The sequence below is a fragment of the Felis catus genome, chromosome A2 (genome assembly GCF_018350175.1).
Source record: "Felis catus isolate Fca126 chromosome A2, F.catus_Fca126_mat1.0, whole genome shotgun sequence".
NCBI classification, from domain to species: Eukaryota; Metazoa; Chordata; class Mammalia; order Carnivora; family Felidae; genus Felis; species Felis catus.
Window position 1 is genome coordinate 114,207,019 of NC_058369.1, and position 24,303 is coordinate 114,231,321.

The 24,303-nt window shown below is 41.1% G+C and overlaps 1 protein-coding gene across 14 annotated transcripts in view; it reads left to right on the forward strand.

Annotated features, from left to right (window-relative positions):
* Positions 1-24,303, forward strand: part of DNAH11 (dynein axonemal heavy chain 11) — a 372,548-nt gene that overhangs the window by 239,044 nt on the left and 109,201 nt on the right. For all 14 annotated transcript variants that reach the window (XM_045052477.1, XM_045052478.1, XM_045052472.1 and 11 more), the window contains 7 exons: positions 1,264-1,497; positions 5,224-5,370; positions 11,512-11,625; positions 13,883-14,026; positions 14,640-14,822; positions 16,783-16,884; positions 21,980-22,114. In XM_045052477.1, the coding sequence (XP_044908412.1) occupies positions 1,264-1,497; positions 5,224-5,370; positions 11,512-11,625; positions 13,883-14,026; positions 14,640-14,822; positions 16,783-16,884; positions 21,980-22,114 (1,059 nt within the window). The remainder of the gene's footprint in view (positions 1-1,263; positions 1,498-5,223; positions 5,371-11,511; positions 11,626-13,882; positions 14,027-14,639; positions 14,823-16,782; positions 16,885-21,979; positions 22,115-24,303) is intronic.

A 24,303-nucleotide genomic window follows, 5' to 3' on the forward strand; every position in this document is an offset into this window, starting at 1 on the left:
GTGAAGCCCTTTTAAAAATAAAATCCCTCAGAGGATCTTATTTATACGGAGTTCTCTAACTTCCTTATAAGTTTAGATTCTGAGTCCACTATTTGGTAACATGCACATAGCTCAGAACTGGAGAATGCAGAATATTCAGGGTTTGCATCATTCTGTATTTGACTTTGGTTTTAAAAAAACAGAACATTAATTTTAATTTAGTGAGATGGATAGGCAGAGCAACCCCATATATACATATTTGAAACCCACTCACGGATTTGTCATGATGTTGGGAGGCTGTTAGACGTCGCCCAGGAGCAGTTGTTGTTCAGCACCAGGAACTGGCCTGTCTCTTAGCACACCCGGGTTGTAATATTAATGGTGCAGGTTTGAAACATTTAACTGCATCACCAGCCACTTGTGTGCAATTTTCCCAAAGATGTCTGAGCATTATTGACAACACTTTGGTAAATTATGTGTGACTTTCCTAAGAGTTGGTGTAGCTCATTTAATTCATATTAATTGATTTTTAGGCTTCCCTTGATTAATTGAACCTGGTTCATCTTGTACAGAATGCAATAAATAATCATTAAAATGAGGGAGATGTGACTCCACAAATTAAAAAGTTAACTACTTCAGAAGTCATAGAGGACAAAACAGAAAGAATAGTATAGTGGGGGGGGGGGGGAGTTCTCTAGTAAATCTTCTAGGAGCACTTATTCGTTTTCTTTTTTTTTTTGTTTTTTCCAAATGAAAATATAAATGGCATTTTTCTCCCAGAAGCAATGAGTTTTATACCTTCCCATCCTGTTTGTTTTCCCATGGGTTCTTAAAAAACCACATTTGTCAGTTTGGGCTGTGTGTGTGTGTGTGTGTGTGTGTGTGTGCGCGCGCGCGCGCGTGACTGCTACAGTGTAGTTTGAAAGCAACACCAAAAATACTTTTTAGAGTACTGTGTCTCAGTTTCACCATTTTTTTCTTTCACATACTTGATAGATAAAAAGCAAGTTGGGAAAAGCTTTGTTTGTGTTATATGTTGGCTTTGGATTTGGTATGTGGAGGGCACAAAAATCCTTTGCCCTACTTGGCAAAGCTGAATGCTTTATTGTTATCTCTCTCATCCTGTGGCTATCTCTTAAAGACTAAGTTTTTCCAGATCCTGCCGTAATTTGTTCTGGCTTTTAGGAAAAGATACTCCATAATTGTGCTGATTCTTTTTTTTTAATTACATTTTTGTTTTAATTTGAGAGAATTGCATATGAAATACAGTGTTTATGTTTTCAGGCACTGGACAAAGATTCTATTAGCCTCTTCATGGCCCACGTTCACACTAGCGTGAATGAAATGAGTACCCGGTATTACCAGAATGAGAGAAGACACAACTATACCACCCCAAAGAGTTTTCTAGAACAAATATCACTGTTTAAGAATCTGTTGAAGAAGAAACAAAAAGAGGTATCCCAGAAGAAAGAGCATTTGGTGAATGGCATCCAAAAGCTGGAAACCACAGCCTCTCAGGTATGACTAGGATGTGTTATTACTGAGTAAAATGTGTGCTCTTAAAATTAAAAACTGCACACTTACTTTTGATGCAGCATTTCAACCCGTTTATATAAGATGCTTACTGCTTAAATTCACAGTTTAGTGACACACACCAAAAAAACAGCGTTCATGCTTTCATAAGTCTAGAAAGGGATTGGCCAATTATTCTGTTATGCTGGTTTCGAGAGATCTCTTCCCTTGTTGGCCTGACTCAGGACAGGGCAGTGAAGAGATGTTGAGGAACAGGCACAGCTCACTCCTCTGTTACATTCGCTGGCTTTGGTGCCCTGGGTTTATAGTTAGGAATTTTGTCACACTGGAGTGGAAGTAGGATCCCTTTTGGTTTCAGATTCTAAAGCCCCTCCCCCCCAGGGAGGCATTATTTCCTGTCTGATGACATGATGTGGTTTGTTCAGATTGAGGTCCCTAAGCAGAGCCGCTTCCTCTGACCCTGGTGTCTCATCTCCTTTTGGCCTCCATCTCTCTCCGTTTAAAGTATCCTCTGTAGCCTTCATCCTCAATCTGCCTGCTCCCTTGAAGGATGGTACCTTTAACCTCCAGGAGTAAATTAGGAGAGAATTAGCACACACGTTAACCATGTGTGGGTCTTTCCATCTGTCCTCTCATCTCCTTGTTGAAAAGTAAACAAGTATATGAAGTAGGTGTTGCTACTCTAATTTCATAGATGAGACAGAACCAGCCACAGAACCTGTGAGGCTGGAGTTGGAACCCAGATCTGTATTACTCTCAAGTTCAGGTATTGAGATTTTAAAGCTCCCCGTGCTGCCACTTGGTGACTGGGGGAGAAAAGAATTAGAATGAGAAATTGTGGAGACTTTGGAAACTGGCCCAGCTTTCTCTGAGCCACTTGGGCTCTGGAGTTGGTGAGGGGAAAATTCTCCACGGTGGTCCCTTCAAGGCCAGGAATTCCAGTAGACTTCTTCAGAGTATTGCCATCTTGGACGGACTCATATGCTTCTCAGGAGATTGGGCCAGTTTTCGCCCCACGTGTGCTGAATGGCCTGTTTATGTCCAGGCTAGAAATAAACCACAAGCCAGTTGGAGAAGCCTGCAGTGGCACCTCTCATTCTGAAGGCCTGTCCGGCCACACCCTTCACATGTCCATAGGCCAGAGCGTCTCCTGCCTCTGTGCCCTTCATCTCGTAAACCAGGAACGGCTCTCAGTGAAGTGCTGATCTGTACATAGTGAGTAGATGGACCATGACTGGGAAAGAGAAACCAACTGAGAAGGTTTCCAGGCCAGTTTCCAGGATGTGGTGATGTAAGAATAGTTGTTGGGAAGCCTGCCAAAGAATATACCTGTATTTGTGCATCTTTCCCTTTTCCTTCAAAAAATGTTTTTACTCTTTTTGTGTACATGTTACCTTACTCTTTTACTCTTTGCCTTCTTTCTCTTTCCTTCTTCTTTCTCACTACCTTTCCAGTTCCATCTCTTTCTCTTCGTGAAGACCTTCCTAGGAGTCCTATAGAGCTAGGAGACCATGAGTGCAGGAGATGTGTGTCCCAGAGCATCTGTGTACCTTTGAGGTGTGTCCCAAACCGCACCTGTGGACTTTGCCCCAGGAAATGCTAGCGTTGACTAAACTAAACCGTCAGTACTGGTGGGGCAGCCGTTGGCTAAGGAAAAAAAATGGCCTCTGCCATACTTAGAGTCTCCTTCCCAAAAAACAGAGCAAAGAGGATAAAAACAGAGTGGCGTCCATGGTGGCAGCATCTCAGCCATAGGGAAAAAGAAGAGGTTGGGGGAGAGGAAGAAAGAAAGGGACTGGTTATTTATGGTGCCTGCCAAGTTTAAGGATGCTTGGGCCTCCTTATTCCCCCTTGGCTAGAAACATCAGGCAGAAAGTCTAAGAAGACGACATGTGAAGTCTTAATTGAAGGACTACTGGTGATTTCTTTTCAATAGGTGTTTGTACATATAATGCTTTCAATAATATCAGAGGACTGATTGGAATATTTCATAGTTCCCTAAGAGTTTTAAAAGCCTATTTATTATAGAAAAGAAGCGTACTTTCTTAGGTGGGCATTTGGAAAGCCCTACCATGGCAGATAAGGCCGTGTGTGGAGCAGAATGTCTTCATGTTGAAACTTGTGTTCTGTAAAGATCTGCCTGAAGTTAATTCCACAGAGGTGAATATCCGTGCCGTTTGAAATATGTGTCTAAACCTCAGCACTGTGTATTCATTGGAGTAAAGCCATAAATTCCCATTAGAGCCGCATACCCCCTCTCTAGATGTCAGCTTAGATCATCACAGATAGCTTAGTGACCTGTCTTCACGGCAAGGCCTCGCTCCCAGGGCTTGAGTCACTAGACTCTTCAGACCTAACAGCTTCCTCAGAAACGGAAATCAGAGCTTGAAATAACAGTTTCCTCCTAGTCTCTTAGATGATTCTTTGGATCGTAACCTAACATGCGACTAGTTTCCCATGGCTAAAAAGAAAAGACAAGCAAATGTCACTGTGCATTATTACCCTGAGTTCACAGAGAGGCTAAAAAATCCATCTTAGCTTAAACTATAATAACTAGTAAAGGTAACAGTAATAGTAATTGTGCCATTTGAGCGGAGGTTTGAAGAGTCCTTGGATATAGTAGTGAGATGTTGTTCCACAGGATGAACCCCCTGGAGTGCCTGTAGCAACTGAGTCAAAATAAGTGTTTATAATTATTCTCTGCTTCTTTGATTTTTGTAAACATAGTAACCTACTTCTGGAAAAAAAATGGAATTAAGCTAATGCTCATGATATTTAAAACTGCTTCCATGTGTCTCCAAGAGCCGAGTCACGTTTGTTTCCCAGCACTTGACTTCTGCTTTGCTTTACGTGATTCTCAAACTTAGGAACCTAGTGGTACCTTGTGAACCTCATGAAATCCCAATTACGAGGGCAGAATCATTCTTTAGAGAAGATAAATTTGTTGATGCCTCAGAAAGACTTGAGTTCCTCAAGAGTTGAGTGAGGCCAGGAGCAGCAGTCCCCATCTAGGACACTCACTGCTCTTTGACCCCACCCCTTCTGATGCCCACAAGGCACTTGTGGTTTGCCCTTCTGTAGTAGGTGTTAAGTTGAATGTTGTATGAGGTGGAAGAAACTAAGAGGACCATTTCCTATTCTGTGGAAAGAGAATAGACCTGTCTGTAGGCATTTCCATCAAAGTGAGTAACGGATTCAATGAAACTGATAGTAACTCATAACGGCCAGGGAGTACCGATGTCTCAACTTCTCTGAGCCTTTCATGGTGTTCCGTTGGAGAGCACAAACCATGGTTCCTCCAGCTTGCCACCAAGCAAGTCTTCCTGTGGCCTCTGCTGCCTTGAGCCTGAGCTTTACAGGACCAGAAAAGCTGGGGGCATGAGTGACAGGTGCTTGAGTGACATGTACGCAGGTGGGGACAGCTGTTGATGTTTCCCTGACTGCACAGACTGAGGGGAGAAGGTAAATTTCTAGCTGGTGCTGACATAAATTACATTTTTCAGAAAGCAATCAGAAAACACTGTGCTGTTTGTTCCTCTGTGGAGGGGAAGCGGGGCTGTTTTTGCACATGGGACTAAAGTCGGAACAGAGGAGGAAGAGATAAAAGATGCAGGCTGATAGGGATCTGTGAACTCATTTAAAAAAATAAGCTGTATCTGATATTTGTCGTTCCCAACGCAAGTTACTTGGACGTAGTGACTTTTCCTTCAGGTGGGAGATCTGAAAGCCAGACTTGCCTCTCAAGAAGCTGAGCTGCAGCTGAGAAATCGTGATGCCGAAGCTCTGATCGCAAAGATCGGGCTCCAGACGGAGAAAGTGAGCCGGGAAAAGGCCATTGCCGACGCTGAGGAGCGAAAGGTCAGGCTAATTCCACCATTTAGAGTGCTGAGCTATATTTAGCACAAAATAAACCTTTGTAGGTGAACAATTTTGAACAACTTCCTCTCCAGGGAGCATAAAATCTAAAGAATTATTATAGTTACACATGTAACAGCATTTCACACCATGATTACCACTTGACCTTTCTTTACATTATGCATTTTCCCACCCTTTTAGCTCTTTTAATGATATGAAAGAACAATAAATACTGAGCTCATTCAAGCATATAATGGATGTGGATCTTGAACATCAGGCCTATTTGTAATACAGTAAAGGTCATGAAGTCACCTCTGAGGTTTCTAAAGGTTTTCAGTTTTTAGGCAAATTGAACAACTCAATTGTTAACAAAGCCCAATTCCATCACTTTGCAAGATGGTTTTTCAAATTTTTCCTTTTAATAATACAACTTGAGTTTATTATTAAATCCTAAGCTAAATTTCTTCTTTTTGATTCGATTGAGAACCTGGCATTTTATATTACATTTTACTGTTGCAAACAATTACTCTTAAGATTATACAGATTCTGCTTTCTTTGTACCTGGGTTTCTGGCAATTCTGAAATAAATACAACTTCTTTGTCCTCTTCTTTTGCCAGACCTTGGGCCACAAATGGAAGGTATTTTTGTATATCTTACTTGTTTAGAAATTGAATATGTTTGTTTGAGATAAATTCTCTCATTTGGGACAAAAGATTATAATCAGGGATTAGTTGATAAAAAAAAAGGTAAATTATAAACATGCTTATAGCTTTTGAGTCAGTAGCTTTTATGTTATTATCCTAGTGTTTTATGATGCCAGAAATACTTGAGTTCTTCTAGTGGTATTGCCATTCATTCATAGACAATTGAGTTGGGCTTCCCCCCCCCCCCCTATTTTCTAATAGGTATTGAGCATGTTTACTGGTTGCTTACACAACTAAAGAGTTGAGTTGCACACTGAAAATCAGAATGCTGAATAGTTTTTTTTTAATACTTGTTTTTAAAGTTGTATGCTACATTTGGCATGGCCAATGGGCATATAATTCCTAATTTGTTAATAAGTGTTTCCATTGAGTTTCAGATAAGCAGAGGATGTCCTTAAAATTGTACTATATTATGTTAAGCAATTAGGTATCCCATATGATGTGATTATCATAAGCCATTTCCACCCAAGGGATATTTTTCAAGCATTGCGCAAATAAGTGGCGTGCTAGTACTTGTTAGATTATAATCTATCTCTCGAGATACCTTTTAGAGATCCATAAAACACTCCAGAGGTATTTTCACATTTTGTATGTGAATCCCTAAGGCAAAATCATCCTTACAAAGAGGGAAAAAATGCTTTAGCAAATGAGAACTCTTCTGACTGGTTGTTTTATGAAGTTCTTCAAACATGAAAAAGACACTTTCTCTATCTAATCTATACCAAGAAATAAACATATTTTCATTTTACCCCTGATGGTTACTTTACTTAATTCTCAATAACAAATACTAACTGAGCAACTATTTTTGCTGGCACAGTTCTAGGCTCTTGAGCATAGATGACATACAAGGCACCCTCAGGTAGCTTACATTATAATGGAAAAGACTGGCAGGAGACAAGTGACAAGGGATTTGGGGTTAGTGATGAGGGCTAAGATAAAAATCAAATCAAGGTGATGCTAGAAGGGACTGTTTTAAACTGGCTGCTCATGGAAGGAGAATTATTTGTAACTAAACCATGTATAGAGATTCAAGGAACTCATCAATTGCAGCATGTGCTGTGAGCTCACATTTTGTTCAGCAGTGTGCTAGGTTCTACATAGTTATTAAATGGGTACACATGGGCACTGTGATCCTATAAAATTGGGATTTCAAGTCTTGACCCATGAGAAGTTATTAAAAAGTACATTGCCATATTTAATATAACTAAGCAAATACTGACTGCCTTTCTGTGTGCCTTGATAGTCCTTGTAGAGCAGCAGGTTAAAATTGTTCCTTGAGATTCATAAAATCATCAAGAGCCATCCAAACTGCTGACATTACTAGCGGTGACTTCAAGTAACCCCAGCGCCATGAAGCCTATGAAAATTACTTCTTCCGTCTCTGTTTGGTTTACCAGTTCCCAATTCTAAGGTTCCAAATTCTCTGATCTCTTTCATATTGCTTTCTTTGTTGAGTGTAACCCTCATGAGTTAAAGTACCTTCTAAATCACAGGGCTAATATAATCTCCTCAAAAGTTATCATCCTCCTTGATTTTGAACGGTCTTCAGATTTTGTGTGTTTCTATTCTAAATGTGGATATGGCTGGGTTTTGAAGGACTGTCTGGGATTTCTCATACTCTGAAGGCAAATAAGAGCAGTTTATTAGATTGCTAGGACTTCTAGAAAAAATATCATAGACTGCATGGCTTAACCTACAGAAGTTTATTTTCTCACAGTTCTGGAGGCTGGATGTTCAAGATCAAGATATTGACAAGCTTGGTTTCTCCCCTTGGCTTGCACATGGCCGCGTTCTCACTGTCTTCACTTCGTCTTTCCTCTGAGTACACATCCCTGGTGTCTCTTGTGCCTGTTCAGATTTCCTCCTTTTATAAGGACACCAGTTAAACTGACCTAGGGCCCACCCTAATGGGCTCATTTTTAGCTTAATCACCTCTTTAAAGGGCATGTCTGCAAATACAGTCATATTCTAGGGGCGCCTGGGTGGCTCAGTCAAGTGGCCGACTTTGGCTCAGGTCACGATCTCACAGTTTGTGGGTTCGAGCCCCGCGTCAGACTCTGTGCTGACAGCTCAGAGCCTGGAGCCTGCTTCAGATTCTGTGACCCCTTCTCTCTCTGCCTCTCCCCCACTTGTGCTCTGTCTCTCTCTAAAAAATAAATAAACATTAAAAAATTTAAAAATATATAATCATATTCTGAGGTACTAGGGTTAGGGCTTTGCCATATAAATTTCTGGGTGGACATACTTCAGTTTCTACTAAGCCATTGCTATTCCACTTCTTCCATGTGACCCACCATTAAATTTCATGAACCATTTGCAAGGAGCTTTTGACCAATAGCAGAAAAGCTCTGTGTACCCAAGAATGGGAGTATCTCCCGAACACTGCTTTAACAGACTGTAGTCAAGAGAAAGCCCACATTCCAAATGATCTGTGTCACTCTTCCCTCCTTCCCCAAGTTGAACCTTGCTGAGCACCACCCAGGAGTCATGGTGTGGAGGCAGTTGGACAGTGAGGCTCGAGGCTCTCCACGTCACTAAGATACACTGTATTTTCACTATTCCAGTGTCACCTGAAATACACAAATTATTGTACATGTACCTTAGAATTCTTGTGCAGGAAGAATTAAGTTCTAACTTAAGTTGTAAGTTAGGAACTTGTAGTGTCCTAACTGTAGCACTGGTCACCAGGATCCAGTCCCCGTGGGGGTTGGTTCCTGTGGTAATGGTGATTGTGGCATGTGACATGTAAACAAAAGTGCGCAGAAGGTATCGGGAATGAAAAAAAGCTGACCAACCTAGGGTATTTTTTTTTCATTTTCTTTTGTGGGTTTTTATTAATATTGAAGATTGCCCTGATTATAAAAATTACCCAAAGGAATGATACTCCATGAAGTGTAAAGGAGTCAGAAGGAGAAGAATAGCAACTCTCAGTCTCACAGAAATAGCACTTAAAAGTGCTTCGGGCATCTGGGTGGGTGGGTCAGTCAGTTAAGCCTCTGACTCAATTTCGGTTACTGGGGTCGGTCTCGGCGCTATCAGTCCTTGGGATTCTCTTTCTCTCCCTTTCTCTCTGCCTCTCCACTCCTTTCTCTTTCTCTCTTGAAATAAATAAATAAATAAATAAATAAATAAATAAATAAATAAATAAATAAATAAAAGATATACTCTTCTAGTACTAAAAATCTCTAATATGGAGACCATTTTTATTTTATCTTGATTATTATTATTTTTTTACTGTTACTTTTTATTTAAACTTTAGGTGGTTAACCTACAGTGCGATACTGGTTTCAGGAGTAGAATTCAGTGATTCATCGCTTACATAGAATACCCAGTGCCCATCTCAAGTGCCTCCTTAATACCTATTACCCATCTCCCACTGACCTCTGTCCATCAACCCTCAGTTTGTTCTCTATTGTTGAGTCTCTTGTGCTTTTTTTCCCCCTCTCTTCTCAGCCCCTTCCCATATGTTCATCTGTTTTATTTCTTAAATTCCACATGAGTGAAATCATACAATACTTGTCTTTCTCTGATTAACTTATTTTGCTCAGCGTAATACATTCTAGCTCCACCCATATCATTGCAAATGGCAAAATTTCATTCTTTTTGATGGCTGAGTAATATTCCACTGTATAGATATACCACATCTCCTTTATCCATTTATCAGTCAAATGGACATTTAGGCTCTCTCTCTAAAGTTCGGCTATTATTTTTTTAAAAAATATAATTTATTGTCAAGTTAGCTAACATACAGTGTGTGTGTGTATGTATGTATGTATGTATGTATGTATGTATAGTGTGCTCTTGGTTTTGGGGGTAGATTCCCATGACTCATTGCTTACATACAACATGCAGTGCTCATCCCAACGAGTGCTCTCCTCAATGCCTGTCACCCATTTTCCCCTCTCCCCCACCCCCCGCATCAACCCTCAGTCTGTTCACTGTATTTAAGAGTCTATCATGTTTTGCCTCCCTCTCTGTTTGAAACTATCTTTCCCCTTCTCTTCCCCCATGGTCTTCTATTAAGTTTCTCAAGTTCACATATTTTAAATGATGCTCTTATAAATGATAGCAAACAGCGTTTATAGATTGTATCCTTATAGAAGGTAAATAACCCTGAGGTGTTAATTCACTCACCTCTGTTCTCCCTTTGTTCTGCAACAGTGTTGTCTAGCACACCAAAAATGTATTCTTAGAATTTTCATTGGCCATTCCTGGAAGTTTTGAGGGTTGTGGTTTTTGAGTTCTCGATAAGCATGCAGTGTTTTCTTATTTACATTACAGTAGCTGTGTATGTATTGGCAAGAGATCACATCTCTACCCTGAACCAATTATGTTCATAAAAGGTGCGGTACACAGCAAAATAATGGTTAATCAGAAGAATGGTAATTACTGCTAATAAAGCTGTAGTAGACAATATAATTTGTTGTAAGCACTATTTAATTTTATGGCGTAGTTATACCTGTTCATTCCAAACACATCTGAAGAAATGCACTTTTCTTCACACGTTAAATGCCCTAGTCACCGTCGCTGAAAGAGCCATCCCCCATGGTGACTGGATCCCTGTGCCCAATGGCACAGCTTTGAAACTGCAGTTCCTGCTGGGGATCAAAAATTTACTCTTCCTGCCCATTCAAATTCTGTTGTGTCTCCTAAGAGGGCAAGGAGGATAAAAATTCCAAAGCTTCTCCCTTGGTTTTGGTTCAAGTTTACCAGCATGGCTTCCCTGTATGCATAACATATGTGTTCATGTCACGAAACTGATGCCACACCCTCTTGGGCGCATGAAGAGAGTCTCTGGACCTTCAACAGTAGTGTGGATATCAGTGTCGTTGACAGACAGAAATGGGCTATTGTAGCCAGAGTTTCTTACCAGGTCCTTAGAGAAACCAGTAATTAGTCTTTATAAAAATTATATCTTTGGTTAAGTATACATAGAAATAACTATATCTTCTAGTCAGTTGAACAGAAAAAGCTTCACATTTATTCTTAAAGACTAGCCAACATAGCTTTTAGGCAAATGTAAACAAAAATTAGATAGAGATTTCTAGCGAGAGTATTTTCTGTCGGTGTTACTGAGCCAGCCTGGATTTCCACTTATCCAGGACACTCAGAAAAAGAAAATTGAAGAGCAGAGGGATCGCCGCCTTGAATTTATTATTAGCAGCACCTTTTAATTAGATTAGCCAAAGCCCTTCTTGGAGCAGTTAGATACTTGAGTACATTTGCATTGGGATTTGTGACTGTATTTCATGCATATACAAAGCTTTGTGCACACACTGAGACTGAGAGAAATTCACTTTAGGGCACATTCCTCGCCTGTTCTAAAGAGAACCAGATGAACTGTTGAACAGCGCATCTGAGTCAGCCTACATTCTTCAGTAGTGATATTTCAGGTGGTGATTTGTGTTTGTGGGTTTGTGTGCTTTCCTCTCTGATTAGGTGACAGCCATTCAGGCTGAAGTGTCCCAGAAACAGCGAGAGTGTGAAGTCGACGTACTCAAGGCTGAGCCCGCACTGGTGGCCGCAACAGCTGCACTCAATACGCTCAACAGGGTAAAGATGATCATAGGGCTTGTGGGATTCCTCCAAATAGTTTTTAAAGGTTCTCAGAGTTTGAATAACAGGACCCAGAGTGAATTCTGTTCAACCAAAGAGTTTTTAGAAAGGAAAACGAGTCCCACAAAATACTGAAGTGGGAACAAACGTCGAGGTCATCATTAATAGTGTGACTTCCTTTCCCATGCGGGAGTCTGTCCTGCCACAGCCTGACAGTCAAGTCTCCTTTTGAATACTTGCAACACCATGGGATTTATACTTTCATAAGAGGCAGTTCTATTGTTAGCAACTGGATTTGGCCCAAAATCAGTTGTCATATTATGTGTTGCTTTAAGAACTAAGTGAAGATTCTTTATTTCCTCTGGATATAAAAAGTGGCATTAACGAGACACCCTCATGAAAAGAGCAATGCACTAGGAACAAAGATACCTAGTTTTGGCTCACATCACTTTTCCTGGTTTCTCCTTATTAGCAAAACCTCATTGAGCATTTGAATTCCCCGAGGAGAAAATCATCTGTGATAGTCAGATGGGTATTGTGAGGAAAAGTAGAATTGTGGGCAATTTATTTTAGGAGCCTGCAGCTGGTTTTGTGCTGGGTTCTACTGGGCCTCCAGGGAGAATCCAGCAGATTACCAAGCCTGACGTTCTTAAGACTCAACTTCAAAGAGTAGAGGATCCAGACTTTAACTGCCTTTCAAAAAAATATTCACCTGCTTTTTCTAAGGTTTTCTTTTTCTTTTTTTGAGGAAAGCAATTGACTATGATCATAAAGTTATTATCTACATGGATATTTCTTACAGTATTAGCATAAAACTGAAAACTTTAAAAGAATATAAATATACCATGATAAAAGATTGACCTTTATGTATTCAACGTTTATTTATTTTTGGGACAGAGAGAGACAGAGCATGAACGGGGGAGGGGCAGAGAGAGAGGGAGACACAGAATCGGAAACAGGCTCCAGGCTCCGAGCCATCAGCCCAGAGCCTGACGCGGGGCTGGAACTCACAGACCGCGAGATCGTGACCTGGCTGAAGTCGGACACTTAACCGACTGCGCCACCCAGGCGCCCCGACCTTTATGTATTCAAATACTCTGGTGCCATTAAAATATTGTTGCATAGTATTTAGTGACATGAGAAAATGTCCGTGATCTATTAAGTGAATAAAGTAGATTACAAAATAGGATATACAATATGATTTTTTTTGTAAGAACATGCTTGTGCATTGAGAAATTAGAAAAAATAAGCAATAATAGTAACTGATTATCTCTTAGTAATGGAATTTTATGTTTTTTTTTTCTCAGCACTTGCATATGTATTTTCTTCTTTGTGCTTTTCTATATTTGAAACTCTATCTTCAAATGTATTAGTCACCTAGACAAAATAAATTAATGTCACTTAAATATAAAGCTCACTGTATTTATAAAAAAGGTGAACATATTTGCAATTATGAAGGAGGTTAGCTAGCTCTCAGTTACTATTAATACATTTTAAGTTTTGCTTCATTTTCACATCCTTTCCCTTCTTTGCAGTCATTTCCCAAGTAAATAGGCAGTTTGGGGTAATGGAGAAGAATCAGGTTGAATCAGGGTTTTGTAAGCAAGAGTATATGAGGTAGTTTATGAAATGTCACAGGAAATACTTTGTTTTTTTTATATATACTACTCATAATATTAATTCCTGCCCCAAAGTATTTGCCTTAACACTTGTAGGTTATACCCTTAATGTTGTCTTTGGAGTAAATTAAGATTTTGACCAGAGGAGATTAAGAAGTTGTCCAGAGAGCAGGTTCAAGCTATACAGGTAGCTTCCCAGTTGAGAGGCATCATAGTATAATGGAAGAGATTTCTTGTGCAGAAAAAACAAAACCAAGAGGCTCTGGACCAAGGGGTTGATGTTTCTGGGAGGCCCTGGTTAAAATGTAGACGTACTACGTAGTTGGGATAGAACCCATAAACACCTTCAAAACTTTGTTTCTCAAATTGCCTGGGCTCAGGGAGCAAGGCTCTGCGGGGCTGGTATATCAGAGGGAGAATTTTTTGGAAGCCAAAAAGACCAGTGCTGTTTCGGGAGTATCAGAAAAGTGTCCAGGGAAAAGTGAACCTGCTGGGGTCCCAAGGTGGAATCACTGGGTGGCAAAAACTGCCAAGCTGAGACTGGTGTCACACGGAGAGGACAGACCAGCTTGATCAGCTAACAGCTCTTCCCCAGACCTCCCCTGGTCTTCATTGTAGGTGTGCTTTTTCTTCAGGGCAATCTCACTGAGCTGAAAGTCTTTCCCAACCCACCCAACGCCGTTACCAACGTTACGGCTGCTGTGATGGTCCTCCTGGCTCCCCGGGGCAGAGTGCCTAAAGACCGAAGTTGGAAAGCAGCTAAAGTCTTCATGGGAAAGGTATCAGACAGCCTGGCAAGATGAAAATCCCAGACACTTTGTGTTCTTAGTACCGTGGTCATATTTGACAGCAAAAGCTGTTCAAACTGAAGGAAATCACCTGCATCCTTATCGAGTGTAACCTACTGTGTGTTCTCTAGACTTAGAGAATTGTTGTTTGCCAAGTTGGAGGTTAGCTTGGGGTTATAGCAGACCTAGGTCAACACTAGCAGCACGTGGAAGGTTGCTAACTATTTGCAAAATTGTGAAAGCAGTTAAGTGTAGGAGGGAGAAAATTACATGGATTTCTTATGCTGGAAAAATGTTGCTAATGCACGAGAAGGTGAGGCAGAGGGGCTTTGGGGTATGTGTTTTTCTTTTTCTTTTCTGTCTTTTCTTCAAAATGTGAATGCCTCCTGTGTATTTTACCCTGGGATAGAAGAGATTTTAAAAGTGTCCATTGCTAATTCTCACTTCCTACTACAAAGACTGAAAAAGTCAAACAGTAGGATAAATGCAGCTTGCCAATTTTGCCTTTGTAATGTGAGTCCTAAAAGCTGATTTTAACTTTTGATCTTGGAATTTTCTCTGCAGCCGAAATGGGTTCATTGCAATAAGTCTTTTTGCTTTACAGGTTGATGATTTTTTGCAAGCGCTAATTAACTATGACAAAGAGCACATTCCAGAGAACTGTCTGAAAGTAGTAAATGAGCAGTATTTGAAAGACCCAGAGTTCAATCCAAACCTGATTCGGACCAAATCTTTTGCAGCAGCTGGTCTCTGTGCCTGGGTCACCAACATCGTTAAGTTCTATGAGGTATCAGTCTTAATCTGACGGTTTACAGGTGTTACAAGGACCATAAAGATATTAATTTCCATACTGGTAAAAAAAGAAAAAGTTATATAATTTGATATTTAATTATCTGAATAAGATAAAACCCTAAGAATGAGACCTGAAAGTGTCCGATTAAACAGAATTCTATAGAGAAGGATATTTGAAATGTGTGAAACTTAATTTTTTTAGGGTAGCATTATCAATTACTTTAGATCAAATAGCAGCAAGTGATTTGATTAGGTAAAAACTTGCTGGACAGATAAGTTATATTTATTTACACTAAAATATTAATTTTGTGTTGACTTGAACCAACCGCAGGTCTCAATTCATGTTCAAACTTAATCCCTACTCTCAGTGCAAAAATTTATACCATTGTAGACTTAATGCGATGAGGAAATAGCCCTCTCCCCTTTTTTTGCTTTAGTATTTTAGTCACAAATACACTTTTGCCTGTGTTATGGTTGAATCTAAAGCTTGTGTTTTCAGGCATCGTAGAGATAGAATATCATTTAATGTAGTCTTTCATTTATCAGATACTTCTTGTCTGCCACCTGTCTTCCTAGCACTTGGCAGAATACTGTATGTAAAAAGGGAACAGTGCATGCCCTTAACTCTGAAGAACTGTCTTATTTTTTCTTAGACAGTTATATATTATATTCAAAAATAGAACTACTGAGGAAATTCTGCGTATAATCAAAAGCATTCCCAAAGTGATTTTTTTTTAATGTATTTATTTTGAGAGAGAGAGGTAGAGAGAAAGCAAGGGAGGGGCAGAGAGAGAGAGGGAGACAGAATTCCACACAGAGCCCTCCCTATCAGCACAGAGTCCACTTGCGGGACTTGAACTGAGATTATGACCTGAGCCGAAATCAAGAGTCGGACGCTAAACCGACTGAGCCACCTAGGTGCTCCCCAAAGTGATTTTCATAAAACCAGGTGATCGCCTTTATAATCCATGAGAGTAAGACCCTTCTGATGTGTCTCTTCAGTGGAAGCCTGTGTAGAACAAGGGTTTAGGTGGATTGCAGTTGACATATGGCTTCCCTCCATAAAAAATGTCGGACCCCTGGGTGTCCACCTGGGTGGCTCATTCGGTTGAGCATCCGACTTCAGCTCAGGTCATGATCTTGCAGTTCATGCGTTCGAGTCCCACATCAGGCTTGCTGCTGTCAGCCCATCAGTGCAGAGCCTCCTTCAGGTCCTCTGTACCCCCTCTCTCTGCCTCTCCTCCCGCTTGTGCTTTGCCCAAAATAAATAAATATTTAAAAAACGTCTGACCCCTGTGCTTTCGTTGTATTGTAGGTGAAGGATGAGCACGGAGCTAGACTGTGGCTGTGTCCTGTGATGTTGGGCCATAAAAGAGAAAATTTCATTTCCTTCCTCTTTTCTCAACAGGGTTACAAAAGTGGTCCGCCCCAATTCTCAAACCACCCATTCAAATGATACACCCCGACAGTGGCCCGCAACTTAGAAAAGAAAGTGACGGCACTGTTAATATTGTGAGGCTATCTCTTATGTTCCTGCCTGAGTTCAGAGAATTTCACCACTCTTATGTTCTGCTTTAAAATCAAGACTTGGTTCCAACTTGAACTGTAGTTCCCGCCCACTGCAGTTTCTGATGATGTGAAGATTATCTCCAATTTTTAGGACAAACATACCGTAGTATCTCGATGTCTGATGTGTACAGCACTTTGGGCAAGGATTCCTAACTCTCACGTCCAGAATAAATGACTAAATCACGGACAACCCAACAGAGCTTGGAACGCTGTATAGATTTCTGCTCTGCCATTGGGTAGTGCCATTGCTAAGAAATAAAAACCAAATTGCTAGAGGGGGAATAGAGACTTGGGTTACGAAGCTTCTGGCAAATGTAAGATTGAATAATTACGTGTCCTCTTTGCGTCTTATTCCCCCATGAGTTAAAACCCGTGTGGATTTTCAGGTCTACTGTGACGTGGAGCCAAAACGGCAAGCTTTAGCCCAAGCCAACTTCGAACTGGCTGCAGCTACTGAAAAACTCGAGGCTATCAGGAAAAAGCTTGAGGTGAGTGCAAAATGTAACACTGGGGAAGTTCCCGAGAGATGTTACCTCCCTGCTTAGACAGGGCCCCATCTGAGCCCAAGCAAGAAGAAAGGAATTTGAGCTTTCATCGATACACTTTTTTACATACCCGTTCAGTAGATAGTTCTTATCTGCTGTATGCTAGACACGGACCTGGAAAAGTAGAAACTTCCATGGTTTCTGGACTTAAAAAAAACTTTCCTGTTGGAAGAGGAGGAGGAGCATAGCAGATAGCGACTAAAGGCAAGGATTTCAGCGGCGCCTTGGTGGCTCAGTCGGTTGTGCATCTGACTCTTGATTTTGGCTTAGGTCACGACCCTAGGGTGGTGGGATGGAGCCCCTCCTCAGACTCCATGCCGTGCCTGGAACCTGCTTGGGATATTCATTCTCTCTCTCTCTCTCTCTCTCTCTCTCTCTCTCTCTCTCCCCGCCCCCCCCCCCCCCCCCCACCAACCCCTTGCTCCCACTCGCATTCCCTCTCTTTGCAAAAAAAAAAAAAAAAAAAAGGCAAGGATTCTGGAGCCAGAATGCCTGGATTTACATCCTGGCTCGACATCTACTGTTTCACCCTGCACGAATTAGTTCACCTCTCTGAGTTCTGTTTTCTCATCTGTGCGGTAGGCTTTATAATAGCATGTGCTTCTTAGGTAGAATTATAAGGATTAAACAAGAGTAGTTTATATTAAGAATTTAGCATGGTACTGGCCACATAGTAAGTGCTTAGAGAATATTAGCCACAAACACAGTCATTGTTAATATTTTCACAAATAAACAACCAGTCATTCCCGGCCAGTGTTACAAGTATGTATATAACTACATATACACTGTGATAGCAGCACCACAGAATTATTCAGCCTGGAGAAATTAGAGAAAATTTCATAATGAAGGTGTACTTGACATGGACTTCAAAAGTTTCATAGGAATCACAGGAATAACTATGTCGGGAAAGGTATTCCTGGCAAATAAATAAATAAAAAGAGGGAAGAAGCAGTTGGTACGTTTGAGAGGAACTTCAACAGGCCAGAGCACTAAGATAAGCAATTTCGGGAAGGTTGGGAACAGCACAGAGTGATGAGGAATGAACTTGTAAGGGTGAGCAGAGGCATTTTTTGCCTTTCATGCTACAGAATTGAATTTTTAAAAAATGTTTATTTATTTACTTTGAGAGAGGGAGGGGGGAGGGGCAGAGGGGGAGAGAGAGAGAAAGAGAATCCCAAGCAGCTTCCCTCAGCACTGCCAGTGCAGAGCCCGATGCAGGGCTCAATCCCACAAACCGTGAGATCATGACCTGAGCCAAAATCAAGAGTTGGATGTTCAATTGTCTGAGCCACACAGGCACCCCCAGAATTCAAATTTTGTCTGGCTAGCAATACTGGAAACTTGGACTCTTGAAGAAGATGCCTTCTTTCTGATTAGATATTTTGACAAGATGGTTAATAACCCCAAAAGTGTTCTTCTTAAAATATGGAAAATTTCAGCGCTTCCCACAGTAATTAACACCCCTTTCTCTGTCAAGACTGCTTCCTCTACTAGACTTCCTGACCGTCACTCCCTACCTGCCCATCCTCTCCTTTCTGTCCAGTCCACCTATATTCCTATGATAGCACCAAACATACCATTCAATAAGCACTGGGTGACTATTGGAAGAAAAACAAATCAACAACTCTTGATTGAGGTAAACTTCAGGTAGCATACTGATTTTATAAAAAATTACATCCATCGCTCAAAACTCTCAACTTGACTAAATCCTTTAAAAAATTGTCACCTGCTATTAACAGTTTCATGTAAATTGTAAGAAATTTAATGTTCATAGAAAAAGTGATGAGGATGTTTAAGGCAGCCACAGGTGATTCTAAACCTCAGACTTTGTGTGGTTGCAGAATTAGTAATCCTTTGTACACAGCCTGCAAGTGGCTCAATAGAATTGCTCATGACAGTTGTTTCCAGAGACTCACGTTACAAGGAGAGGCTCACATATCAGTAGGCCACAGAGCTAAGTTTGCAGACACAGAGGAAAGAAGATAGAGTAACAATTGAAATGTCTTGATGAAGAATGTATCCTCTCTGTCTCCCTACCACAAACGGATTTCTGAAGAGTAGTCACTAATGCAACAGAATTTCTGCAGTTTCCACCAAGGTTCAATTCTCTGGGAAGACCCCATGGCTGGTCATGGCAAGGACAAAGTACCTCTGCGTAGTTTCTGTCTGTTGGCACAGGTTAGACAAATGTTTGAGCCCAAGTGAAATTACACTTTTTGCTAGCTTTGCCTTCGTGTCCTGCAGCCTCTGATTTTTCCTCTCTCCTGGACTTTCTCTCCTCCTGATTTGCATCTCCTGTCGCTTTCTCACCTAGCAAAGTAGGGATGTGTCTGATGTCAGCATCTGTGCTGTGACAGCAGTTCGTTCATACCCAGTGTTGGTCTGTATGTATTTGTTCTTTTTACTCTGGCTCTCTAGTTTAAGATTAAAAGACACCCTTTAATTGAAGGTTGAGTGAAAAAGAAATGGCTGAGCTGGAGTGGAAGAAAGGCCATTGAGTCTCTCAAACAGACAGGGCCTAAGGATGGCCGTGAAGCAAATCTGAAGTCCTTCTTTTTAGGACCCTGTTTCTCCAAGTGTGTTGCTTACACCAGCAGCGAAAGTGTCACCTGGGAACTCATTAGAAATACAGACTCTCAGATCCCACCCTAGACCTACCAAATGAGAAACTCCAGTGGGGGAATCCTGGAGTGTGGGTTTATCAAACCCTCCAGAGGGTTGTCATGCACACCCAAGTTTGCAAAGCACTGGTTTAGGGTATATGGTGGGCTGGTTCCCTCCTTTCTTTGTCCATTTACTTCTGGAAGCTGAGAGGCCAGGGCTTATCAAGAACAGTGAAGGAACCCAGATTTTGCCTTACGTGCAAGCTAACAAGTTAGTTTTTTTTTTTTTTTAATTTTTTTTTTCAACGTTTTTTATTTATTTTTGGGACAGAGAGAGACAGAGCATGAATGGGGGAGGGGCAGAGAGAGAGGGAGACACAGAATCAGAAACAGGCTCCAGGCTCTGAGCCATCAGCCCAGAGCCCGACGCGGGGCTCGAACTCACAGACCGCGAGATCGTGACCTGGCTGAAGTCGGACGCTTAACCGACTGCGCCACCCAGGCGCCCCACAAGTTAGTTTTATGGAGGCGGGCAGAAGACCTGATACGTGTGGGTCAGAGACCTGAGGACTGTGTGATGCACAGCACAGCCAGCAGAATGGACATAGTGCATTGGTCCTCTGGTCCCCCAGTTTCCATGGGACGGATGCACGGAGGACCAGCTGATGTTGTCCACACACTGGGTTTGTATAGAGATCACAAGCCCAGAAACCCTCAGTATAAAGAGGACTACACCTAAACCTGCCCACCCTTTGCCCTAGAGAGAAGTCTATCTTTATTCTTCTCTGGAGACAGTTTTGTCTTCTGCCCAGAGAGAAGAACAGTCTCTATTTTCCAAGCCTATTTGCAATGCAGATATGTTAGGAAAGATAGTTCAGAACAAAAGCTGTCAGTGCCTTTTCACAAGAGGCGTAGAAACAAACACAAGAGACTGTTGTCTCCCAACTTGATGTTGTATGGAAGACTGGTCTCCCAACCGTATGAAGGGAACCCGATATGCATCATTGTATACCTTAGTTCTGTGTATATTTAGGTCAACGCTGTGAATTGGGTAACGTTACTATTTCCATTTTTCGGGTGATGAAACAGGCATAGAAAGGTTAAGTAAGCAGTCTGCCTTGATGCTGCTTAGCTGGTAGCAGAGTCCAAATATGAACACAGCTGTTGGATGCCAGGGTTCACACGTGCTTCTGTATTTTGTAAGACCACAAGTACTTGTAATGACCTAAAATAGACATTTAAATATTATGTATTTTAATCTGATCTCTAAATGGTAGTGTGTTCCCATATATTTGATACTGTTTCGCAGTTTAAATGTGACATAGACATCGTTTCCTTTAGGAGGTGCTGCTTGCATGATATAAATTAAATAATGATAACTGGGTCATTGACAAATATAAGCAATCTCTAAATTAGGAATGGTGAATGTTCTACAGGTTTGTTTAGTAAAGTCTCTTGGAACTTCCCACTTATTTACAAGAGCAATATCCTAAATCTTATTTGGGGTTTTAGGAACTTGGCAGATAGCAAGTTACTGTAGTAAGAACTCTCCCAAGTACTGATATGTCACTCATCATGTTTTTTGCCTATCAATAATAGAAATCTACTTAGAAAACCTTAAGCCAAAACAGAGAGCAGGATGACTTCTGGAACTCTGAGGAAAAACAATATGACTTGGTCTTAGGAGGAAAGAGATCCAGGAAACAAGCTGCCATGAATGTCTTTTGGTGTTTGTCTAGAGTTGTGTGATTTCTCGTTTTGCTGCCCTTTCGTTCTTTATTTCTCCAGAGCAGGTTCCCCTGTTTTCCTATGCCTCTGGTGAAAGATGGTCCCTCTCCAAAGGAAGACCTCCAAAGTGTACAAATCTTTCCAGGTCTTTTGATGCTGAAGACAATGACATACCTCTAAGTTTAATTCCCATTTCCAAAAGATAAAATCTGATTGTCCCAAGTTGGGTCAGGTTGCTGAGGTCTGGAGAGGCTTAATCATTAACACTACTCTTCATTGCCTGAGTTATGGACCGATGAGAAATAAGAAAAGAGTCAAGAGGTGGAGAACCAAAAGATGACCATTATCATTCCAAAGGTGGTACTGGAGGATGAGGCTTAGCTAGGCACATGGGAGAGGGGACAGAGCACCCAGGGTGTGTTTGAGTCTGGAGGGCTTGTCCACTCTCTGCAGTCACTATGTGCCCTCTGCTTAGTGAGGAAGGAAGGTGAAAAGACCACATGGTGAACTTGTCATCTACAATGGCACCGAGGGGTTTATTATCACTACTCCTTTATCTTTCCTAATATATGTATGCTACAGGGGCAGAGATCAAGGAGGTAGAGAGATTGGTTTCATTGACCTAAAGGTCATAGATTTTTAAGATAACTATACTATTTCCATTTCACCTAAAAAGGTCTCAAAAGCTAATTGTAACTCTTACCTAGGATTTGGATCGAAATCTGAGCAGACTCACTGCTTCCTTTGAAAAAGCAATAGCCAAGAAAGTTCAGTGTCAAGAAGAGGTGAACCAAACCAACAAAACTATCGAACTAGCTAACAGGCTTGTCAAGGAACTTGAGGCAAGTTGACCTTTTCTTCCAAAATTCTAATTAAAATATTCAGATCACATGTTTTTTTTTGGGGGGGGGGGTATCTTTATTTGCTGTTAAAATAACTAAATAGATAATAACTAAATAGACATGGAATCAACAATGAAACAAAATAATCATCATAAATACTGTAGTTCCAATGGACTTAAAGGAAGAAGTGATGGATTCTTTGTATTTTTTAGTATATAGCCCTGAACTTCGTGATTTTCCTAAGATCTGTCGTAAACCAAGAACAGGTGTTAGATAACTGTGGGATTGAACTGTTGTCTGAACCTATTCATATACACTTGCCCTTGAGTTCTTCCATCAGAACATTTTAAAAAATAAGCCTTCAGGGTGGGTTGGTTGGTTTTTCTGTGACATCTTTTTACAAGGGACTGACTTCCTAATATTATAATAGTTACTCTGTTAAATAAATATTTTTAAAACAATTCTTTTAAATGTCTCCTGTTTGGACACAGTGGTAGAACAACTTAAGCCCTTGTCCTCAGGAAGTTACAGATTTTATTTGCTCTCCCATGTGTAATATATTCATACAATAGAATATTATTTGTCCATAGAAAGGATTGAGGTATGATACATATTACAACATGGATGAACCTTGAAAATACCAAATAAATGAAAATCAAGTGAAAGAAGACAGAACAAAATGCCACATAACATGTGATTCCGTGTATGTGAAATGTCCAGAATGGGCAAAGCTACAAAATGTACACATTAGCAGTTGTCAGGGGCTGGGCAAGGGGGCAGGGTATGGAGTGACTGCTAATAAGTACAGTTTGTCCATTATGTGAGAGAAACATTCTCCAATTAGTGGGGATGATCATACCAGTCTGTGAATATACTAAAAACCACTCACATATGTACTTTACAGGGTAAATTCCACGATACGCGAATTAAGTCTCAGTAAAGCTGTTATTTTTATTTAAGTGCTTCCTGAAAGCATATACTGAACTATTAGAAAAGCAGTTAACTGAAGGTGATAGAAAAGTTGATTTACAGTGGCTTGAACAAATGGGAATTTATTTTTTGTATATTGCGAAAGCATTCCAGGGGCAGACCACCATCAGGGAATTTGATTCAGGGAATTAGTGATCAGACTTCAAATCTCTGTGTCCCTTCTGCTTCTCCATACTTAGCATGTGGTCCTTCACGCTGAGGCACTCTGCAGCACGCTCACAGATGGCTGCTATACCTCCAGGTTCAGGGGAGAGAGAAAACAATCTGGAGCAGCTGGATTTTTCTCCTGGAAACACATCTGGCAGACAGCCACTTAAGCTTCTTTAGCCAGAACTAGATTGGCCACATCTAGCTGCAAAGAAGGCCAGGAAAATGGGAAACGGGGTTATCATGATTGGCTAAGCCAATCTCGTGGGGCTGGGCCCATCATCACTCTTGAAAATCAGAATTCTCTTAGCAACAAAGAAGGTAGACGTGTGTTAGGATGGGTTGGGTTAGGCGATAGCCTAACTTTTAGAGTAGACTTCAAAAAATCTAATTTAAATTTACTACAAAATTAAACCCATCATCCCTCTAAAAGTTCATTGTATCGAAACTCACAGTCCATTCTGTAAAATCCACTCTGTCCATTCCATCTCAGTAATTGCAAGTAAAAGCTTTGGACTCGCTCTTGAGTTTTTGTTCTCTTTGTCATGACCCATACCCAATCCATCAGCATGTTGTTTTGGCTCTACCTGTGAAGTGCATTTCCAACCGCAGCCTTCTTCCTGTGCTGGTCCAGGCCACCCCCTCTCTTCCCTGGAATACTGCCCCAGTCTTCACCACTGCCCCCGAAAGTCCACTCCCCTCACTGCAGCTGAGTAATTTAAAAATTAAGTTCATTTGTGTCTTCCCTCTCTTAGAAATCTCCAGTAACTAATTGTCTAACTCGAAATATAGTCCATAGTCTTTCCCTGGCCTACAAGGCCCCATGTGATCTGGCTCCCAGATGTTTCTCTGTCCTCAAACCTGTTACCTTCCCTCTCACTCCACCTTTGCCGGCCCCCTTGCTCCTCTCATACTGTCAGTCACTCTTAGATCTGTGGCCTCTGCCTTTTTCCTCCACGTGGCGTACACATGTCCAACTAGTGACATCGCTGGCTCCCTCACTTTCTTCAGGTTGCTGCTAAAACGTTCTCTTTATCACGCGGTTTCGCTCG